Consider the following 16474-nt stretch of genomic DNA (forward strand, 5'->3'; position numbering starts at 1 on the left):
TTAACATGACCGACCTTCCAGAAGACATGCATATCAATGACATGAAAGAGCTCTTTACAAGAAGGCTCTTGTGAGGCTCTTCGATGGGTCTTCTATCCCAGGTTTGCTACTCACAAGAAAACTGTCCTGAGGTTCCTCTTTGAATTCATGATGTGAAACCAGCACGGTGGGTCACGGTGTGGGTGCTGAGAATCTGCAATGTGTGACACGGTCTAGAAGAATCATACACAGGTTCCTCTGATTCGAGTTCTAGACTTTAACTACCCTCCTGATGTATAGATGGCAGTAGTGCCACCTCTTTATGGATGACACCACTAATTAACACATTACTCATTTACCACTGCATTCCTGAGAAAACGCAGACATGATGCCTGTTCAGTTCATCCTGGAGGCCTGTTTGGACCGTTTTAAACATTACCATGTGCGAGAGTTACATCAGGAGCTTACAGAGGCAGAGGAAGTAGGACACCAGCTGAAGCATGTAGCCTGTGGGCGGTGACCAAATCACTATAAACGCATAACACCCACACTACTCCCCTGACATCATGGAACAGCGCAGGTGAAAGTTAAAATTCGGAAGCTCACCCAGACCACACAGTTTTGTTAATATGGAAGTGCCTCCATTCACCAACGAAGGACAATATACATAATTTATGAGTAATTGCACTCGTTTTTTAATGGCTTAATTTGTTCATTAAGAAGGAAACAAAGCCTAAGGTGCTTTATAACAATTTGCATATACCTCTGATCATAGGTTATTAGACTTGATGGCAATATAATTTTTTTTTCTTTTCTTTTCTTTAGGCATTGACAAGTTTTGTTAATCTTCTCATAAATGAAGGTGGTCAAATCATTGCCAAGAAGATGGGAAGGTGTTATAAAGACAGACAGGAGCTTCCATGAGTCAGATGCAAATGTCACCAGCTTTTCTTTGTACAATGTCAAAAGTCAATTCAAAGTGTGTTTATATAGCAATTTGTATAACACACCTTGTCATACAGCTTTACAGTACAGTTTCACAAATGTATGGGTCCAGATCCCCAATCAGCAAGCAAAAGGTGACAGTGGCAAGGAAAAACTCCCTAAGCAACATTTAGGAAGAAACCTAGGGAGGACCAAGACTCAAAGAGGGTACCCATCCTCGCTTGGGCAATCCAACTAGAATCAGTGATGTCTTAGCAGCATCATGTGTCACACCAGAAAAGATCTTTGCTACAAGAGCATAATAGGAGAGAAGATCAGTGTGAACTTGTGACTTCCTCTACTTCCTTTCAGTTGGTCTTAATTCTCGCAACACAGGACATTTAAAAACCAAGGAGCTGGGCAAAAAGACTTAGTTTTGAAATTAGGCTACTGGTCCACTCAAAAGGCCGCTAACACATTAGCCTATATCTTTGTGGACTTGAATTTATTAGTTTTTAAATGGTTTTTAAAAAGGTAAAAAACGTAAGAAGTTTTAAAGTTGAATGCTTTTATTCTTCTTAAAGAAGAACAAAAAAATTCCTGAAAAAATCCTGGCAAAAAATTTTTTTAACATGGCTGAAAATTATAAACATTAGTAAATAAACACTTAAACTTTTCACATATTCTTTATTAGGAATTGAGTCAATTATTTATCAATACTTTCCAGTGATTTACAATAAATTGAACAATTACATCAACATTAAAATTATATATACACTATATTGCCAAAAGTATTCGTTCATCCATCCAAATGATCAGAATCAGGAGTTCCGATCACTTCCATGGACACAGGTGTGAGAAGGGAAAGGTCTGGTGGCTGCAAAAAGGAACTTGCATCCACTGCAATTATTATATTTGCTGGTTATATCACATACACACCCACATATTATGTCTGAATTAACACATTTTTCTTCATCAGTGGACTGTTGAGAGTGATCAAATTTTGGAATGGCTTCGTCTTCTGGATCAAGAGAGATACTGGACTGCAGTTTTCTGTTTTTTTTTCTTCCCACGAGAGCTCCATCAAACACCGTCACCACAAGACCATTCCGTACGGATCTGGTGTTTAGTCCAGAACAGTGAATTTTTTTTTCTTTTGTATATATACATGAGTGCGAGCTAGAGTTGTCTCTGAGCTGCCCCAAATATTGTAAATAATACAAGCTACACATTTTATTTATTCATTCTAATATTCCAAACCCTGTAGATTCATTTCCTTACAGTATCACCCCTATGTTTTTATTATTGGCTTACACAGAAATTTCCTTGCTCCTAAATATTCCACAGTCAACTGTCAGCTGTATTATAGGAAAATGGGAGTATTTGGGAACGACAGCAACCACGAAGTGGTAGGCTATGTAAACTGATGGAGCAGAGTAAACATAGTGCAAAGTGGTCACCAACTTTCTGCAGAGTCAATCACTAAAGACATCCAAACTTCATGTGGCCTTCAGATTAGCTCAAGAACAGTGCGCAGAGAGCTTCATGGAATGGGTTTCCATGGTCGAGCAGCTGCATCCAAGCCATACATCACCAAGTGCAATGCAAAGTATCAGATGCTGTGGGGTAAAGCACACTGCCACTGGACTCTAGAGAAGTGAAGGCACGTTCTGTGGAGTGATGAAACATACTTCTCCATCTGGCAATCTGACGAGTCTGGGTTTGACGGTTGCCAGGAGAATGGTACTTGTCTGACTGCATTTTGCCAAGTGTAAAGTTTGTTGGAGGGAGAATTATGGTGTGGGGTTGTTTTTCAGGAGCTGGCCCCTTAGTTCCAGTGAAAGGAACTCTGAATGCTTAAGCATACCAAGATATTTTGGACAATTCCATGCTCCCAACTTTGTGGGAACAGTTTGGAGCTGGCCCCTTCCTCTTCCAACATGACTGTGCACCAGTGGACAAAGCAAGGTCCATAAAGACATGGATGGCAGAGTCTGGTGTGGATGAACTTGACTGGCCTGCACAGAGTCCTGACCTCAACCCGTTAGAACACCTTGAATTAGAGTGGAGACTGAGAGCCAGGCCTTCTCGTCTAACAGCTGTATGTGACCTCAGAAATGCACTTCTGGAAGAATGGTCAAAAATCCCCATAAACACATTTCTAAACCTTGTGGACAGCCTTTCCAGAAGAGTTGAAGCTGTTCTAGCTGCAAAGGGTGGCCCAACGTCATATTGAACCCTATAGATTAGCAATAGGATGTCACTTAAGCTCATATGCCAGTCAAGGAAGGTTAGCCAATATTGTTGGCAATATAGTGTATTTATACTCGAAAATCTGATGAGCTTAGGATATAAAATGATCATTGTGCGCCCCTTGTGGCCAGGAGGTGTATCTTCTTGAAGATCGCTAATTCTCCAGTGTACATCTCACCACGAATGAAACAGCGGACTCAATACTGACCCCTGTCTCCTCATTGCAGTTCCCTGTGACAACATGGCTTCCACCAACAGTCGAGAATGGAGGGCGGTGTGCGAGAAATTTCGCCGTGCACAAGACCTTTCTGAAATAGAATCGAGAAAAGATCCAGAAAACGACCCTTTCCGTTCTAAATATAAGGCCAGGGAGCTGCTGAAAGAAATTTACAGTTCTCTGAAGAATATCGATGCTGACGAGAGTGAGAATGAGGACTCGGACTGTCAGTTAGACCAGTCGGCGGAGGCGAGTGCGGGGACCGCCGCGCTGAAGGCGTACACAGGAGACTCTCGGGCCGGCCTTAGGATCGCCAAACTCGGGGTTATTGACTATTATTTAGGCGTCAACCATATCGAAACCGAGGAGCTGTCTGCTGGCGAGGAACATTTAATGAACTGTATGAAGTTTCTGGATAAGTGTACAGTTACAAGGGAGAATGTTTCGCTGTTCATACAGGCCAGGGTAAATTTATTGTTTGGCGTTTTTCTTAAAAGTTCAACATTTATCTTAGTGACATGTATTAAATAGTTAACCCAGTAGCTACAATACTGGGTTTATTATCTAATCTGTCTATCTGTTTATTATATAAATTATCTTAGTTGACTGTGTTGCTAGCTAGCTAGCCTACTGCTGTTGTTTACGTTGGATTTTGATTTTACAGAACCAGCTTGGAATATTGTGGGCCGGACGAGACGAAACCGAAAAAGCTCAAGGATTTTTGGAAACAGCCGAATCAGTTTATGTTTGCTACATGAAAGAGGTGACAGCCCACCATGCACCGCGCCGTTATAGATACACTAGCTAGTAATTCTGCGTATGAAAGACATTTCCAGCGCTGATGGCGAATGACACCTCGAGGAAGTGCGGAAAAATGAACTAAATGTACTAAATGGCAGTTTTACAGGTGAATGCGTAGCCTTTAAAGGTTTTCCCTGTATCCATCTTCATCCCTGCTTTGACAGGCAAACTGACAAAATAAGGTTGTATGTTGTTATGGCTATACAGTACATTCACCTACATCAACCACAAAGCTAAGACTACACGTAGCAGATACCTGGTGAATCAGGTATATAGCAGTAGGGTCCTAGCAACACCAACCATTGGTTTGATTCCCAGGGAGCACACATAATGTCATTGATAAATATGGATAAGGACGTTATGGATCTTATGTTGAACACATGTATAATAGATTACTGCCTTCATATTCTAGGATGGTGAACCACCATTGGATTTGGTAGACTTTTTTGTGACGGAGGAAGATGCACCATCCCAGCAAGAGAGAATAAGGAGGTGATATGCTTACCCTAATGAACGTTTTTTTGCAGTATGTGATGTCAGTTGGTAATAATACACATTTTTCTGTCCTGACAGATTTGGAATGGCATACACCCACACCCTTTACTACCTGGCTCAGGTGTATAAAAATCTGGAGCAGTTTGAGAGAGCTGGACAGTACTGTCACTGCACTCTGCAGAGGCAGCTGAAGTTCAACCAGTTTGTCCCACTTGAGTGGGCTATCAATGCTGCCACACTGTCACAGTACTATATAACCAAGGTATGGTGGTCCTTAAAAATGCATGGACACAATCACATTCTGGCACTTCCTCAAACCTGGTGTGGTTTCTGTTCAGCCATACTATTCCTGAGCTGTCTCACACTTCATCACCTGTCAGTTCATATAGCGTTGTCTGTTCACGTATTACTTATACAACTATATAAGTTGTTTCTCCACTTTTCCTCTGTCTTTCAGTCTCGATATATGGAGGCTCGACACTGTTTGGCTGCTGCCAGTGTCATTGCTGGCCTTGCTGGGGAAGTCCCTTCAGAGGCCGCTGCCAAAGAGAGTAAGCATGTTCTTGTTGTTTTGTCTGAATTTTGCACGCTGAATTTATCTCCAATGTTTTCCCTGATTTTTCTGATTTTGAATACATTGAAGTGCCACGAGTTTTCCATTCACAGGTGAGACGGAGTGTGAAAAACGGGAGCAACTGCGACAGAAAAGTGCTGAAATTTCCAGGTGTTGGATCAAATATTGCCTTAATCTCTTACAAGATGCCAAGAAACTGTTGGAGGTAATTTTGCAGCTGTTTTTGGAGTTGCATATATTTTTTTAACCGATTTTCTGCCCATACATACTTTTTGAGTTCATGCCCATGTTCACATCTTAATACCTGAATGTGTTAATTTGTAGATGTTATGTAGCCTAGATTAAGCTGAAAGTTGTTTACTGACTGCTCAGGACAACATTGGAGAACTGGACCTAGATCGACAAGAAGAACTACAGAGAGCTCGACGGAATGAAGAGGAAGAAAAAGAGAGAGGAAGAAAGACTGCCATCCTCTTTGATTCTGGTGATACATTTGACTCCATTTGTGGCCTGGAAGAGAAGGTGAGCTGTACATTCCCATTGAGCTTTGAAGAAGCACGTGCCATCTTCTTGGTGGGACAAGGCCATGTGACGCAGGCCAAGGAGTATTTCGAGATGGATGGCCATGTGACGGACCACATTGAGATCCTTCAGGATCACAGCGCCCTCTTCAAGGTGCTGGCCTTTTTTGAGCAGGACCTGGAGCGCCGTTGTAAGATGCACAAACGACGCGTCGACATGCTGGAGCCCATCTGCAAGGACCTGAATGCCCAGTTCTACCTTCTAATCTGCCGACAGCTGCAGTTCGAACTAGCCGAGACCTTCTACGAAATGATGGACCTCAAGCTGGCAGTGGCCGACAAGCAGGACCAGCCAGACTCGCACACCATAAAAAAGTTTAACCACCTCTGCACTGCGTCCATCAAATACTACCAGATGTTCATCGACTCCATTCGATCTCCAGAGGGCAAGTTTCCTGAGAAGCTGGAGGATGATCTGCTACGGCCAGCACTGGTGGCCAAGTTTCGCGTTGCTCGGTTACAGTCCAAGATCATCTCGGTCAACCCCACTACTCAGGTGGAGAACCTCAGCCAGTCGCTGGAGTCCTACAATTTTGTTGTGCAATATTGCGAAGAGCATCCAGAAGCCAAGAACGTGGTGGAAACTGAACTAGAGCTGAGTGAAGAAATGGCGTCCCTTCTTCCCATTAAGATCAACAGAATAAGATCCAAAATGGCCTCATCTAACATAGAGTGACGATGATCTTATCATAAAGGTGGCCACGATGTATGTTATTGACAGCTGAAAAAGAAATATAACCCTACGTTCCATCTATGACTCTATCTGAAACCTGACTAAATACTCTAACGTCCCAGCTGAATGCTACTACGCATGTGCAAATATGGGACTAGAACAGCTTAGCTAGGCTTTTTCTCTGCCTCATTTCCATTTTGCATGACTCATCTATGACTAATTTAATGTACAGTGTATTATCATGTGTAGCGTTAAATACAATGTAACTTTATTTAAATGTACTCACAATAAAAACAAAAAATTCTTCTCTTGTTTGTTCTAATTCATTAAATGTACAGATCAGAACCTGTTGGATAGAAAATGTTTGTTCAGTTACTGCAATCATGTCAGCAAAGACTTCACCTTTGTAAGACACCTTCATTGGTTCATTTCACTATATAATTAGCATGAGGAATTTTTGTGTGTGGACTCAGAACACTGGGTTTACATTTATTTTAGTGCTTTGATTAAACATGAAATTGCAACTCTTGATTAAGCAACTCGCCTATCTCCAGCCTGACAAAAAATAAAAATTCAGGAAGCTTGGAATCAAAGCGAGTGCATCATGTTCATAAAATAGTTTTAAGCCTCTGACTATAGGGGGCACTGTTCTTCTATAGTTTATTTCTAATTGCCTGTTTCTGTTATCTGCAAAGGAGTCATAAGCTTCTCTAGCATGGGAATCCCCATACAAGGTGACCATTAGGAAAGTGCTTTGTCATTAAACTTTGGGACTTTTGATGAGTATCACGCAGAAACTTTATTCTCAGCCATTTCCCTAGCAGCTGTTCTTTAAGCAGGTGATATGTGGAAAGCCCCAAAGGATCCAGGGATCACTATTTGAGAGTAAATGAAGGCCATTAAGAAAAGCCTCCATACCTTTCTCTTTTTATCAATCTTTTTTTTTGTCACACTCTAAAAAACAGCTAATCTATTGGGTTAATTCTATGTTCTTAGAAATGTATAGAATAATGAAAAAAAACGTCTGTTGGCCGTTTCCATGAATGATGTGTTTCAGAAAAATGCAATTCAGAATAATGCAAAGATTTTGAATCTTTTATAGGTAAATTCATATTGGTACATTCTGCTTTCATAAGTATTTGCATATATACTATTTACAAGTGTCAGCTGTCTTCAGTGTATAGATGTGGTGGATTACAACTTATCAATTGACTAATATATAAGTAGATTGTACCCGAGTAGATGTACCTGGTAAGTGAGCGCTTCGCATATATTTTGGCTAAATTGCTGTAGTTGCTTCCTTTCTGTGAGTATATTAAAATCTTTAGGCTTTCAGATTATTAATGTCTGGTCACTTTGTAATCCGTCTCAGCATAAGGTCTGTCGTGCTGAGGAAGTGACTGATGTCTAGGGATGCTGAAAGAGTAATACAGAATGTCAGCAGAATGGCTGACTCAGTTTTATGAAATTACTACTATGGAATCTTATCACAATTGCTCATTATTGTTATTGCTTGTTCTTGATATTGCCTAATCTGTAACGCTCATTGTCAGAAAACTGAAATGTTTATTGAAAGGTTAACTCACACATTTCCTCACTCTTCCTTATTTGAAGGTCGTGTATTGGTCTTGTTTAATATTTTTATTATTATTATTGTCTGTGTTTGTTTTGTTTTTGGGGTTTTTTTTGGGGGGGGGTGCTATTTTCACAGAACTTGAAAATTGAATACATGTAATTCATGTATTGCTTTGATAATGTGACGTTTTAACTGCACATATTTTAAGCTAATAGTTTACTAACTAATAGAGTTGAAACCAGCCCCCCTATACCAGTTCATAAGCCTGTCAAAAGGTGTTTCAGGCAGCTTAGAGCGGTGCAGTGTGAGGCACAGGAAACCATTGAAATTAACTTCCTGTGTCTATAGGCTTGATAAACACATTTTAAAAATAGGCATATATTTCAACTGTGGATAAGTGTGTCAAAGAGAAAAACTTTTTAAAATAGGACAATTCAAATATTTAACTTTTTACAAAATTCTCTACCTTGATCACACTACTGTTGTCTGTAGACTATTTTAGTAGTTTAAACCTTACAAAGGGAATGCATTTAGTGGGCTTGTTTTTACTAACTGGCATGGTCTAATCTCCGACTGGAACAGCACTCGAACAAGCAAATTATGCTGAACTTTTGCTTTTATTTTGTTCGTCACTATTATATTTGAAGCCTGTGGCAGCATGCCGAGGTCTCTGCTTGACAGGAACACTGTTATCTTCAGTCTCAGAGCAAAACAAGCTCCAGAGGTTGCACTTCACCACGATAACCACCATCATAGCCTCAGCTTGCAACCAACTGTGACACATTTCCAATAGGGTGTTATTTGAAAACGTATTCTAGCCTGCATTTATAGGCCACTATAACGTTTGACATGGTGCATAAGCTCTCAAGTTACAATGTAAAACAAACCATCATCACAGTTCAGATTAATTCACCGTTCACTGTCCCTCCATGAATGTGAGGAATATAATAATTGGCTGTAAGTGTTTTCTTGTATTCATGTTTGAAGCAGTTTCCATTGTAGGGGAAAGGTCATATAATGAAGTCCTGCATGTTCTGTTATTTCTCACCAAAAGCTGCTGATGTCAGCTGTCACATCAGCATCACAGGCCCTGCTGTTAAGAGAGATGAAGTCTATACGAACGCAAAAGGGCCTGTTTGTTTACATCAGTTCGCAGCAGACAGACAAAGACAATTAAGAACAAGATGTTATTTGTTCTATAGCGTTTGTACCATTTTTGTAATTATGGAGCGAACTGAATTTTCTGTTGAGATTCTGCGGTGTATGTTGAAACTTCCCAGTTTTTAAAGAGATGGTGGTGTTGAATTCTTGATGTAAAGTTCCTTCAAAAAAAAGGCAGTACACATGCCTCCTGCATCAAATGAGAAGATCGGTAAAAGTAGATGCAGTATATAATTACTGCCTGGCTGTAGTAAACAGGCTTTAAAATATCAATAGGGAAAACATTTGTTCTTTTAAGAATCTACTATGTATTCTATATATTGGTTTTAACAAACACATAAAATGCATTGTTATTTAAATTGCAGTACTGGACTCAATGGAAAACTTGTGACTTCTTTTGTCTCTTTTAAAATGCATTTGTCATTTCCTGTGGAGATAATGAACAAACCACTTCCTGGTTAAATATCATATCAGCTGAAACATTGTACATAGGGCTTGCTTGGATTTTAAAAAAGAGCTTTGATGTGTTGGTGATGGAGTTTCATCATTCACCAGATGATTTGATGAGCTTTGATCCCTTCTCCAATAAGGGACAGTGACACAACCCTGGAAAGAACAGGCAGGTTGAGGGAGGAGGTTATCCTGCATTCTTCTTACGCTTGTTGTTGTTGCCCTGCTGTTATGACAAGTTCTGGACCTTAGAAATACATTTTAAATCATGTTCACCTTTGTGAATATTGTTCCATGACAGCATGTACTCAGAAGTCCATGTTATACCAATCTCAGTGTGGGGAATTTAGTGCATTGTTCATTGTGCCTGTAACTCAAATTGTAACTTTTATCCCGGACTACATGAAGGCAACATCTTACAGCTTAGATCCGCAAACCTCAATGGGAACTCACTGTAAAACAGACAGTATGAATGTGACTGTTTACACCTACAGTGCAGTCTAGATAGTTCCTCAACTCCCCATAATAGTAAATGGCAACAAAATGGCCTGTGTGATGAGAAACAACATTAACAGAGTCTGTAAGAGGACAATGAGTCATACTCAAACAAACCTGTTTTTGATTTGATGCTTTGCTGTCTGGGACCTACAGTATGGTTTGTCTGTAAGTCTTAGCTAGGCTGTAATAATTTAATGCCGGAGTTGCTACCAGACTCCAGAAATGTTTAAATTTCATTAATTCGTCCCACATATGATCCCATACAGAGCTAAGTTTTCTTTTTCCATATGGCTGCCCGCCTACCCGAGAAATCCACCTGAGATCCACCCTGGGCCAGCCACCTCCTGCCTAACCAGCTATGATGAAGGATCATCTTACTTCCCTGACTAACCAGTTGTGGATGAAGGATAAACCCACTGCCCTGGACCCTCTCACCACCTGAATTCTCCCCTGCTATGGCCAACCATCAAGAGAAGTTTAGGGCTGAATAGGAATTTATTTATTTATCCTTCCCATCTTTTGTTTGTTCTATCTCTTAATTGTTGTTATGGTGATTGGGGTCGGCCAGAGGAGGATGGGTTCCCCCCTGAGTCTTGGTTCCTCTCAAGGTTTCTGCCTCATGCTCTTAGGGAGTTTTTCCTTGCCACTGTCGCCCTTGTCTTACTCACTGGGAGCTTGGACTCGGACAATTGTAAAGCTGTTTTGTGACAACAACTGTTGTAAAAAGCACTATATAAATAAATTTTGATTGATTGATTGATATGTTACAATGTCAAAGCATTACAAAAAACAAACAAATCAAAGATATATTACAGCTGCATGCATAGAACAACTTAGAATGTTTTTCTCTTTGACGCAGGCTTCTCCAAATCACTAAATTGCATACTTGACCAAGCCAAGGACCAACAATATGCACTGTAAACCAGCAATGTTACACAGCAGACCTATTCCCGGTTATTGTCCTGTCACTGAGGCAATTTCATGGCAAAACATTTTGTTACAACTGCTGAAATATACTGAACATAGAACCTAAAGTCTCTCTGCTTAGAGAAGATGCAAGATTTCCAAAAAGTTCCAGTGCACTGTCCTCAAAGCCAAGTGTCATGATTTGTTGTACTTGGCGTGGAAAGGCAGCCAGTGTCTGTGTCCATGTCAACGGGGCAGTGGGGAGGGTCTGAGGGAGAGAGAGACTTCAACACAAAGTGATGGGGACACTGGCCTCCAGGACATTACAGCAGATGATTTGCAACATCGTTTTTTACTCAAGTCTTAACCTCTCATAACAGTGTAAGCAGACCTTTTCTGAGGCCCACCTACAAATATTTGGCAAGTAACTGTCAAAGGGTTATGACCAAGTTATAAAATAAGACACTTATTTTGATGGCTTAATGTCTGTAATCAAAAATTTAAAAGTAATGGTTTCATAAATATATATATTCTAAGGTTTCAGAAGTAGGCCAATGAAGTACAGGAACGCTATCTGTATATCTTTGTTTTTTACATTAATTTTACTTTTCCCCCAGATAGTTTTAAGTTAAGTGACGTTATTTAGCACTTATCTAGCTGTAGGCTACCTGAGGTAGCCCACATGTGAAACGTCTTATACCCCACAAGCTTTTCCGCAGCGGATACTGAAACTGTTGCCAAACTAAAACGTTTATTTCAGTAAGAAATGACGCAGGCGTGGGCAGGGTCTCTGACACTATAGAACAGAGCGAAGAGACCGCCTCGCCACTTTACGTGCTCTCATCATCCGTTCTTCTGTTTGGAAAGAAAATTACGATGGGACTTTACAGTAGAATAGCGTTGGCACTGCTCCTCATATATCAGTTCGGGGACAACGTACTTGGTGAGTTTCTTTTCTTTTACTTGTTTAGTTTTCTACTCAGTTTTTCTCCTCTAATGACACCCAAAAGATGGTAGAGAGAATAAAAGCAGACGTAGGACTTGGGCGTATAGTAAATGAGAATGAAAGCACACATTTCAAAAAGCACAAAGTACGTGGTATTAGTTTATAGAGCTATTCTTTTTGTTGAATTGTAAATGATGGAGTACGTTAGAGAAAGTCTCTAGGTAGTTGTATGCGATGCGTTACCTATTTAAGACGTAAGAAAAGTCGGACGTAAACCGTTGTAACGTTATTTTGTCTCGGTAAATGATAACTATACAAAACTATTAATATAATCTTAATTGTATAGCTAACCTGGTATTGTAAAATGTTTCATCAATATGTGTAATGATAATGATGTGTAACATTTCCCCGTAATCTTAAATTATGAAACGAAACTTTGTAATCTATAATTCTTTTGTATTAATGACCACAGGAGCCCCAGACAGAGGGAGATATCAGTGGGTGAGGTGTACACCTGATGGCCAAAATGCTAATTGTGTCGAAGAGCGGGGCCCCTTGGTGGACATAACAGGCCTCAGCCCTCGACTTCCCCGCAGTGCCATAAAAGACATGTGAGTCATTTATTTCTTCATATAAATTATTTTTACTGCAAAGTGTAAAGTTATGGACACAGTAACAAATTCAGTGTCAAAAACATTATTGTATAGGTATTGGCAAAACATTTGAAAAACATGGTTTAATTTGATGGTTAAATAATCAAATCATATAACAGGCAGGTAGTGGCAATATATTATGACACGAAAACACATGATCTTATCCAATATTTATATATTTACCAATATATTGACCAAACCACCATTTTGGACATTTGTGTAAGATTTATATATTATTTTTGTCTCTGGGTTAATGACCAATTTTCCCTCTGTGACAAATTTTGATTTATGAGAGTACCTTTGGGTTTCCTTCATCACTTTTATGAAGAAACTGAGCAGTAAAAAAAGGAAGCGAGGCTTTCGTTCGCTGGCGATATTTTTTGAGATATGATGACAACATGAAACTCAGAAACCTGTACCTTTCCACGCCTACCACACACACAACTTCAGTCATTCAATGATGATTCAAAGGGGTTATTTTTTCCAGTACACTTTATTCTTTCCATTATTTCTGTTAAGTATTTACTTAATTACCATGCCAACTTATCATGTCAGGGGCTTCCTATATTCTGACATCTCTTACTGTATTGCAGTTTTTGTTGCTGTGACTTTTAGGAATGTGGATTTCATCACAATGATTCATATCTGTTTCATCGTCTTCTTTCTATATCCTACATCAGCTCACAACCACAACACCTTTTATGGCATTCAAAAATTACTGATGTCTTTAATTAGATGTTGGAGCTGTATGTATAATCAGCTTCAGATTATTTCAGGTTAAAGCATCTTTAATGTGCATTTCTATAAAAGCAATCAGATTTAAATGGTAAAAAAATAATACATTTAATTGTTGTCCAAGCAAAGAGAATACGTATTTTCCAGATCACCGAGTCACTTGATCTCTGTGATCACATATAAATAAATCTTTATTTGTAAATGCATGATACATATTTTCATCAAGATGTGTCTCACATTATACTGTAATTAAAAATTCTTGGTTTGTGCATGGATTTGTAAGTCCTATCTTCTGGCTTGCCGGTCTGAAACATGTATCACAAACTCAATTAACGAACATTAGACTATACGAAGCCAAGCAAGTCACAGCTGCTGATGCAAAGAATAACCCATGCAAAACAGGCACCATCATTAAAGGCTATCTTGATTCTTACTGAGGGATAACCTGGCTCTTTGACCCAGTGTTCACTCTGGTGATGTGAAAGTGCTGTCTATGGAGAATGCTGAGAAGAAGAAAAAACTGCCCTAGAGTGCAATTTCAGTATATGTCATAAATGTATACTGTATTTTTCCTATCTGAATTGTGATTTAATTTTGATCATTTTACTCTCATAAGGACTGTTTCTGCTTAAGCACATTCGTCTGTTGGCTTCAAGCACTTTGTCTTTTTTTAACAAAGCACACAAAATGGAGGACTGGTTAAAGAGCATTCCTGGCCTGCTAAAAACAGGAAAAAAATTACAGGAAGGGCTAAAGGATGTCAGCTCACACAGGCCCTGTGCTTCTGTGTTTCCTCCAGTGTTCAAGTCAAGAGCAGCAAAGAAACAGCGGAGGCAGAGGAGCAGTCTGGTGAGGGCTCTGGTGACCTGGGGCTCATCGCCCTCTCACCTGCCTCAAGTGAGAGGTGGATGAATGACGGTCTGATAGAGGGGTTACCTCAAACAGAGCAGCAAAGTCTGGAGGTGGATGGCAGTGGTGAAATTGATGCCAACTATGAATTTCCTGAGCGTGTGAAGCCACAGCTGTCAGAAGATGACTTGCAGCAGGAGAGCATGCTTCAGTAGAAGGGTGGAGTGTACTATATGCTTTCAGCTTTTTTTCTTGCAAGGACTCTCAGGATAAGAGGTCATAAAGTCCCCTCTTACTGCTATATATAAATCAGTTTTATCTGGAAATGGAGAGGAGATGACTCCCCATTACATTGTATTCTGATATTTATATATTGTATACTGAAAATTACAGTTTAAATTGAAATCAAGATCACAATTCACCTAGGTAATTATTTTATACCCATGAAGACTATTATTATTATTTTTATTTGCCATTAAACTTTATACACTTTACACTTACATAGTATGAGAACCTTTTACAGTTTCTCCCAACATAACATATATATGCAATATTTAAATACTTATTTAAAGAATATTTCGGAATGGAATTGTTACAATTTGATAAATACTGCTAATCAGATTGAAGTGCTTAAATAAAATGGACATAAATATGTTTTGGAAACATATAAGTGTTGTATTTTTATAAATGCTCTTTTGTAGTTGATGTTTTAGAACCAACAGATGCCATGCAATTCCTCATAGCTTTTTCTAAACATTGCATGATAATACTGTAACCTGTTATATTTATGCATCATCATCATAAGCCTAATGCCAGAAAATGGGATTAATTAGATTATGTACCATCATTCAATTGTCTACCTTTAATGAGGTTGTATTTGAGTGCATTTCATTTTTCAATTAAAACATCTTCTTTAAAAACCTCTTCCTCTTAATAATTTTTTTTACGATACATGGTGCATAAAAACTTAGTTGAGTAGTTTGTGATCACATGAATCAAAATTTTAAAGACATACAAAACTCTTATTCACCTTGTTAAACGTCTATTAGAATGCGGTGACTACGTGTCCAAGACTGAGAGTTGTTTTGTTTACTTTTCTCTTTACATTGCAAAATGGTTGTGAGAATGTGGAAGTTACATATTTGGCTGGCTGCAAGAACCATAGTATGAACACAGGAAACCCACTCAGAGTGCAATAGAAGAAATGCATTGTATGTTAAGTTGAAATTCAACTTGCTCTAATGCAATCATTTCTCAGCCTCCCAGGCTTCCTGTTCTTACTAAGGGTGTAATCACACTTTCAAGCTGTACAGCAAGTTTCCTCTAACATAAATTTTCTATGACCAGTTTTCTATGACCAGTTTCACAACACCGTTTAAAATTGTGCTGTCTTTTCAGTTTTAGCATTTTGTTTGCATGACTTATGGAAAATGACCCGGAAAATATTTCCTAATGTGATGACAAATCATTTTCAATATACACAGATTACAGCCACACTTTCAAAACAAACTTTCCTCACAACATAATATTGTTTGACTTTCAGAGTGATTTAGCTCCATTTCCAGGGAGCAGTATAATATGGACATTTAGTTAAACTGTCATTTAATCAGAAACACAAATAGGTTGGTTAAACATTTGACTAGGTTATGTATTACTATCAATTGGGCCTAGTTGTATGGTGGCAAAAATGTTGCAAAACCTGAGAACTTGGTCTGAGGACCTGGTCTGAGAACTTGTAGAATAAAAATATGAATGTGAATATTAAAAATTCACTCACAGAAAATACAACCACACATATACAACCACAATTTCAAGCTCACCTCCTTTCAAGTTGACAGCACAACTTCAAATCTGCGTGCTTTGACTTTTGCTACACATATCTCAATGGACTTGTTGCAAAACTGACTTGTGCACATGTATGGGATCAGAAGGTGTGGGGCAGTGGGGAATGGGCCATAAATTGTGACTCATCAAAAGTGCTTATTAAGAAATCTTCAGTGAAAGCACACCAAACGACGGTACATTTATTTTATCTGCACTGTGTACTATTACTATTACTGCAAACATGGCAAACAGTACTAAGAGGGGGATCGTGCCTTTTCTGTTGCTGCACCAAAACTCTGGAATAGTCTTCCACATGACATTAGACACACTAAATCTGTGACTGTTTTTAAATCAAAACTAAAAACACATTTTTACAAGC

General features: G+C 39.1%; 2 protein-coding genes across 2 annotated transcripts; both read left to right on the forward strand.

Annotated features, from left to right (window-relative positions):
- The first annotated feature begins 3331 nt into the window (after positions 1-3331).
- Positions 3332-6801, forward strand: kifbp (kinesin family binding protein). Its single transcript, XM_076974983.1, has 7 exons — positions 3332-3838; positions 4038-4136; positions 4587-4666; positions 4748-4931; positions 5127-5220; positions 5336-5448; positions 5616-6801. The coding sequence occupies exons 1-7, from the start codon at positions 3398-3400 to the stop codon at positions 6498-6500; spliced, it is 1896 nt and encodes a 631-aa protein (XP_076831098.1). The 5' UTR covers positions 3332-3397; the 3' UTR covers positions 6501-6801.
- A 5075-nt stretch (positions 6802-11876) lies between these two features.
- Positions 11877-15193, forward strand: srgn (serglycin). The gene is made up of 3 exons (XM_076974259.1): positions 11877-12031; positions 12507-12645; positions 14222-15193. The coding sequence occupies exons 1-3, from the start codon at positions 11965-11967 to the stop codon at positions 14484-14486; spliced, it is 471 nt and encodes a 156-aa protein (XP_076830374.1). The 5' UTR covers positions 11877-11964; the 3' UTR covers positions 14487-15193.
- The last annotated feature ends 1281 nt before the right edge of the window (positions 15194-16474 follow it).

This window comes from Brachyhypopomus gauderio, chromosome 15 (genome assembly GCF_052324685.1).
Source record: "Brachyhypopomus gauderio isolate BG-103 chromosome 15, BGAUD_0.2, whole genome shotgun sequence".
Lineage (NCBI taxonomy): Eukaryota > Metazoa > Chordata > Actinopteri > Gymnotiformes > Hypopomidae > Brachyhypopomus > Brachyhypopomus gauderio.

What these genes read in the sequence shown, in the direction of transcription:
- kifbp (XM_076974983.1), top strand. Translation starts at nt 3,398, where the DNA reads ATGGCTTCCACCAACAGTCGAGAATGGAGGGCGGTGTGCGAGAAATTT. An exon ending in CGCTGTTCATACAGGCCAGG is followed by an intron (nt 3,839 to 4,037) that starts GTAAATTTATTG and finishes TTGATTTTACAG; the next exon opens with AACCAGCTTGGAATATTGTG. An exon ending in CACAGTACTATATAACCAAG is followed by an intron (nt 4,932 to 5,126) that starts GTATGGTGGTCC and finishes TCTGTCTTTCAG; the next exon opens with TCTCGATATATGGAGGCTCG.
- srgn (XM_076974259.1), top strand. Translation starts at nt 11,965, where the DNA reads ATGGGACTTTACAGTAGAATAGCGTTGGCACTGCTCCTCATATATCAG. An exon ending in GTTCGGGGACAACGTACTTG is followed by an intron (nt 12,032 to 12,506) that starts GTGAGTTTCTTT and finishes TAATGACCACAG; the next exon opens with GAGCCCCAGACAGAGGGAGA. An exon ending in CGCAGTGCCATAAAAGACAT is followed by an intron (nt 12,646 to 14,221) that starts GTGAGTCATTTA and finishes TGTTTCCTCCAG; the next exon opens with TGTTCAAGTCAAGAGCAGCA.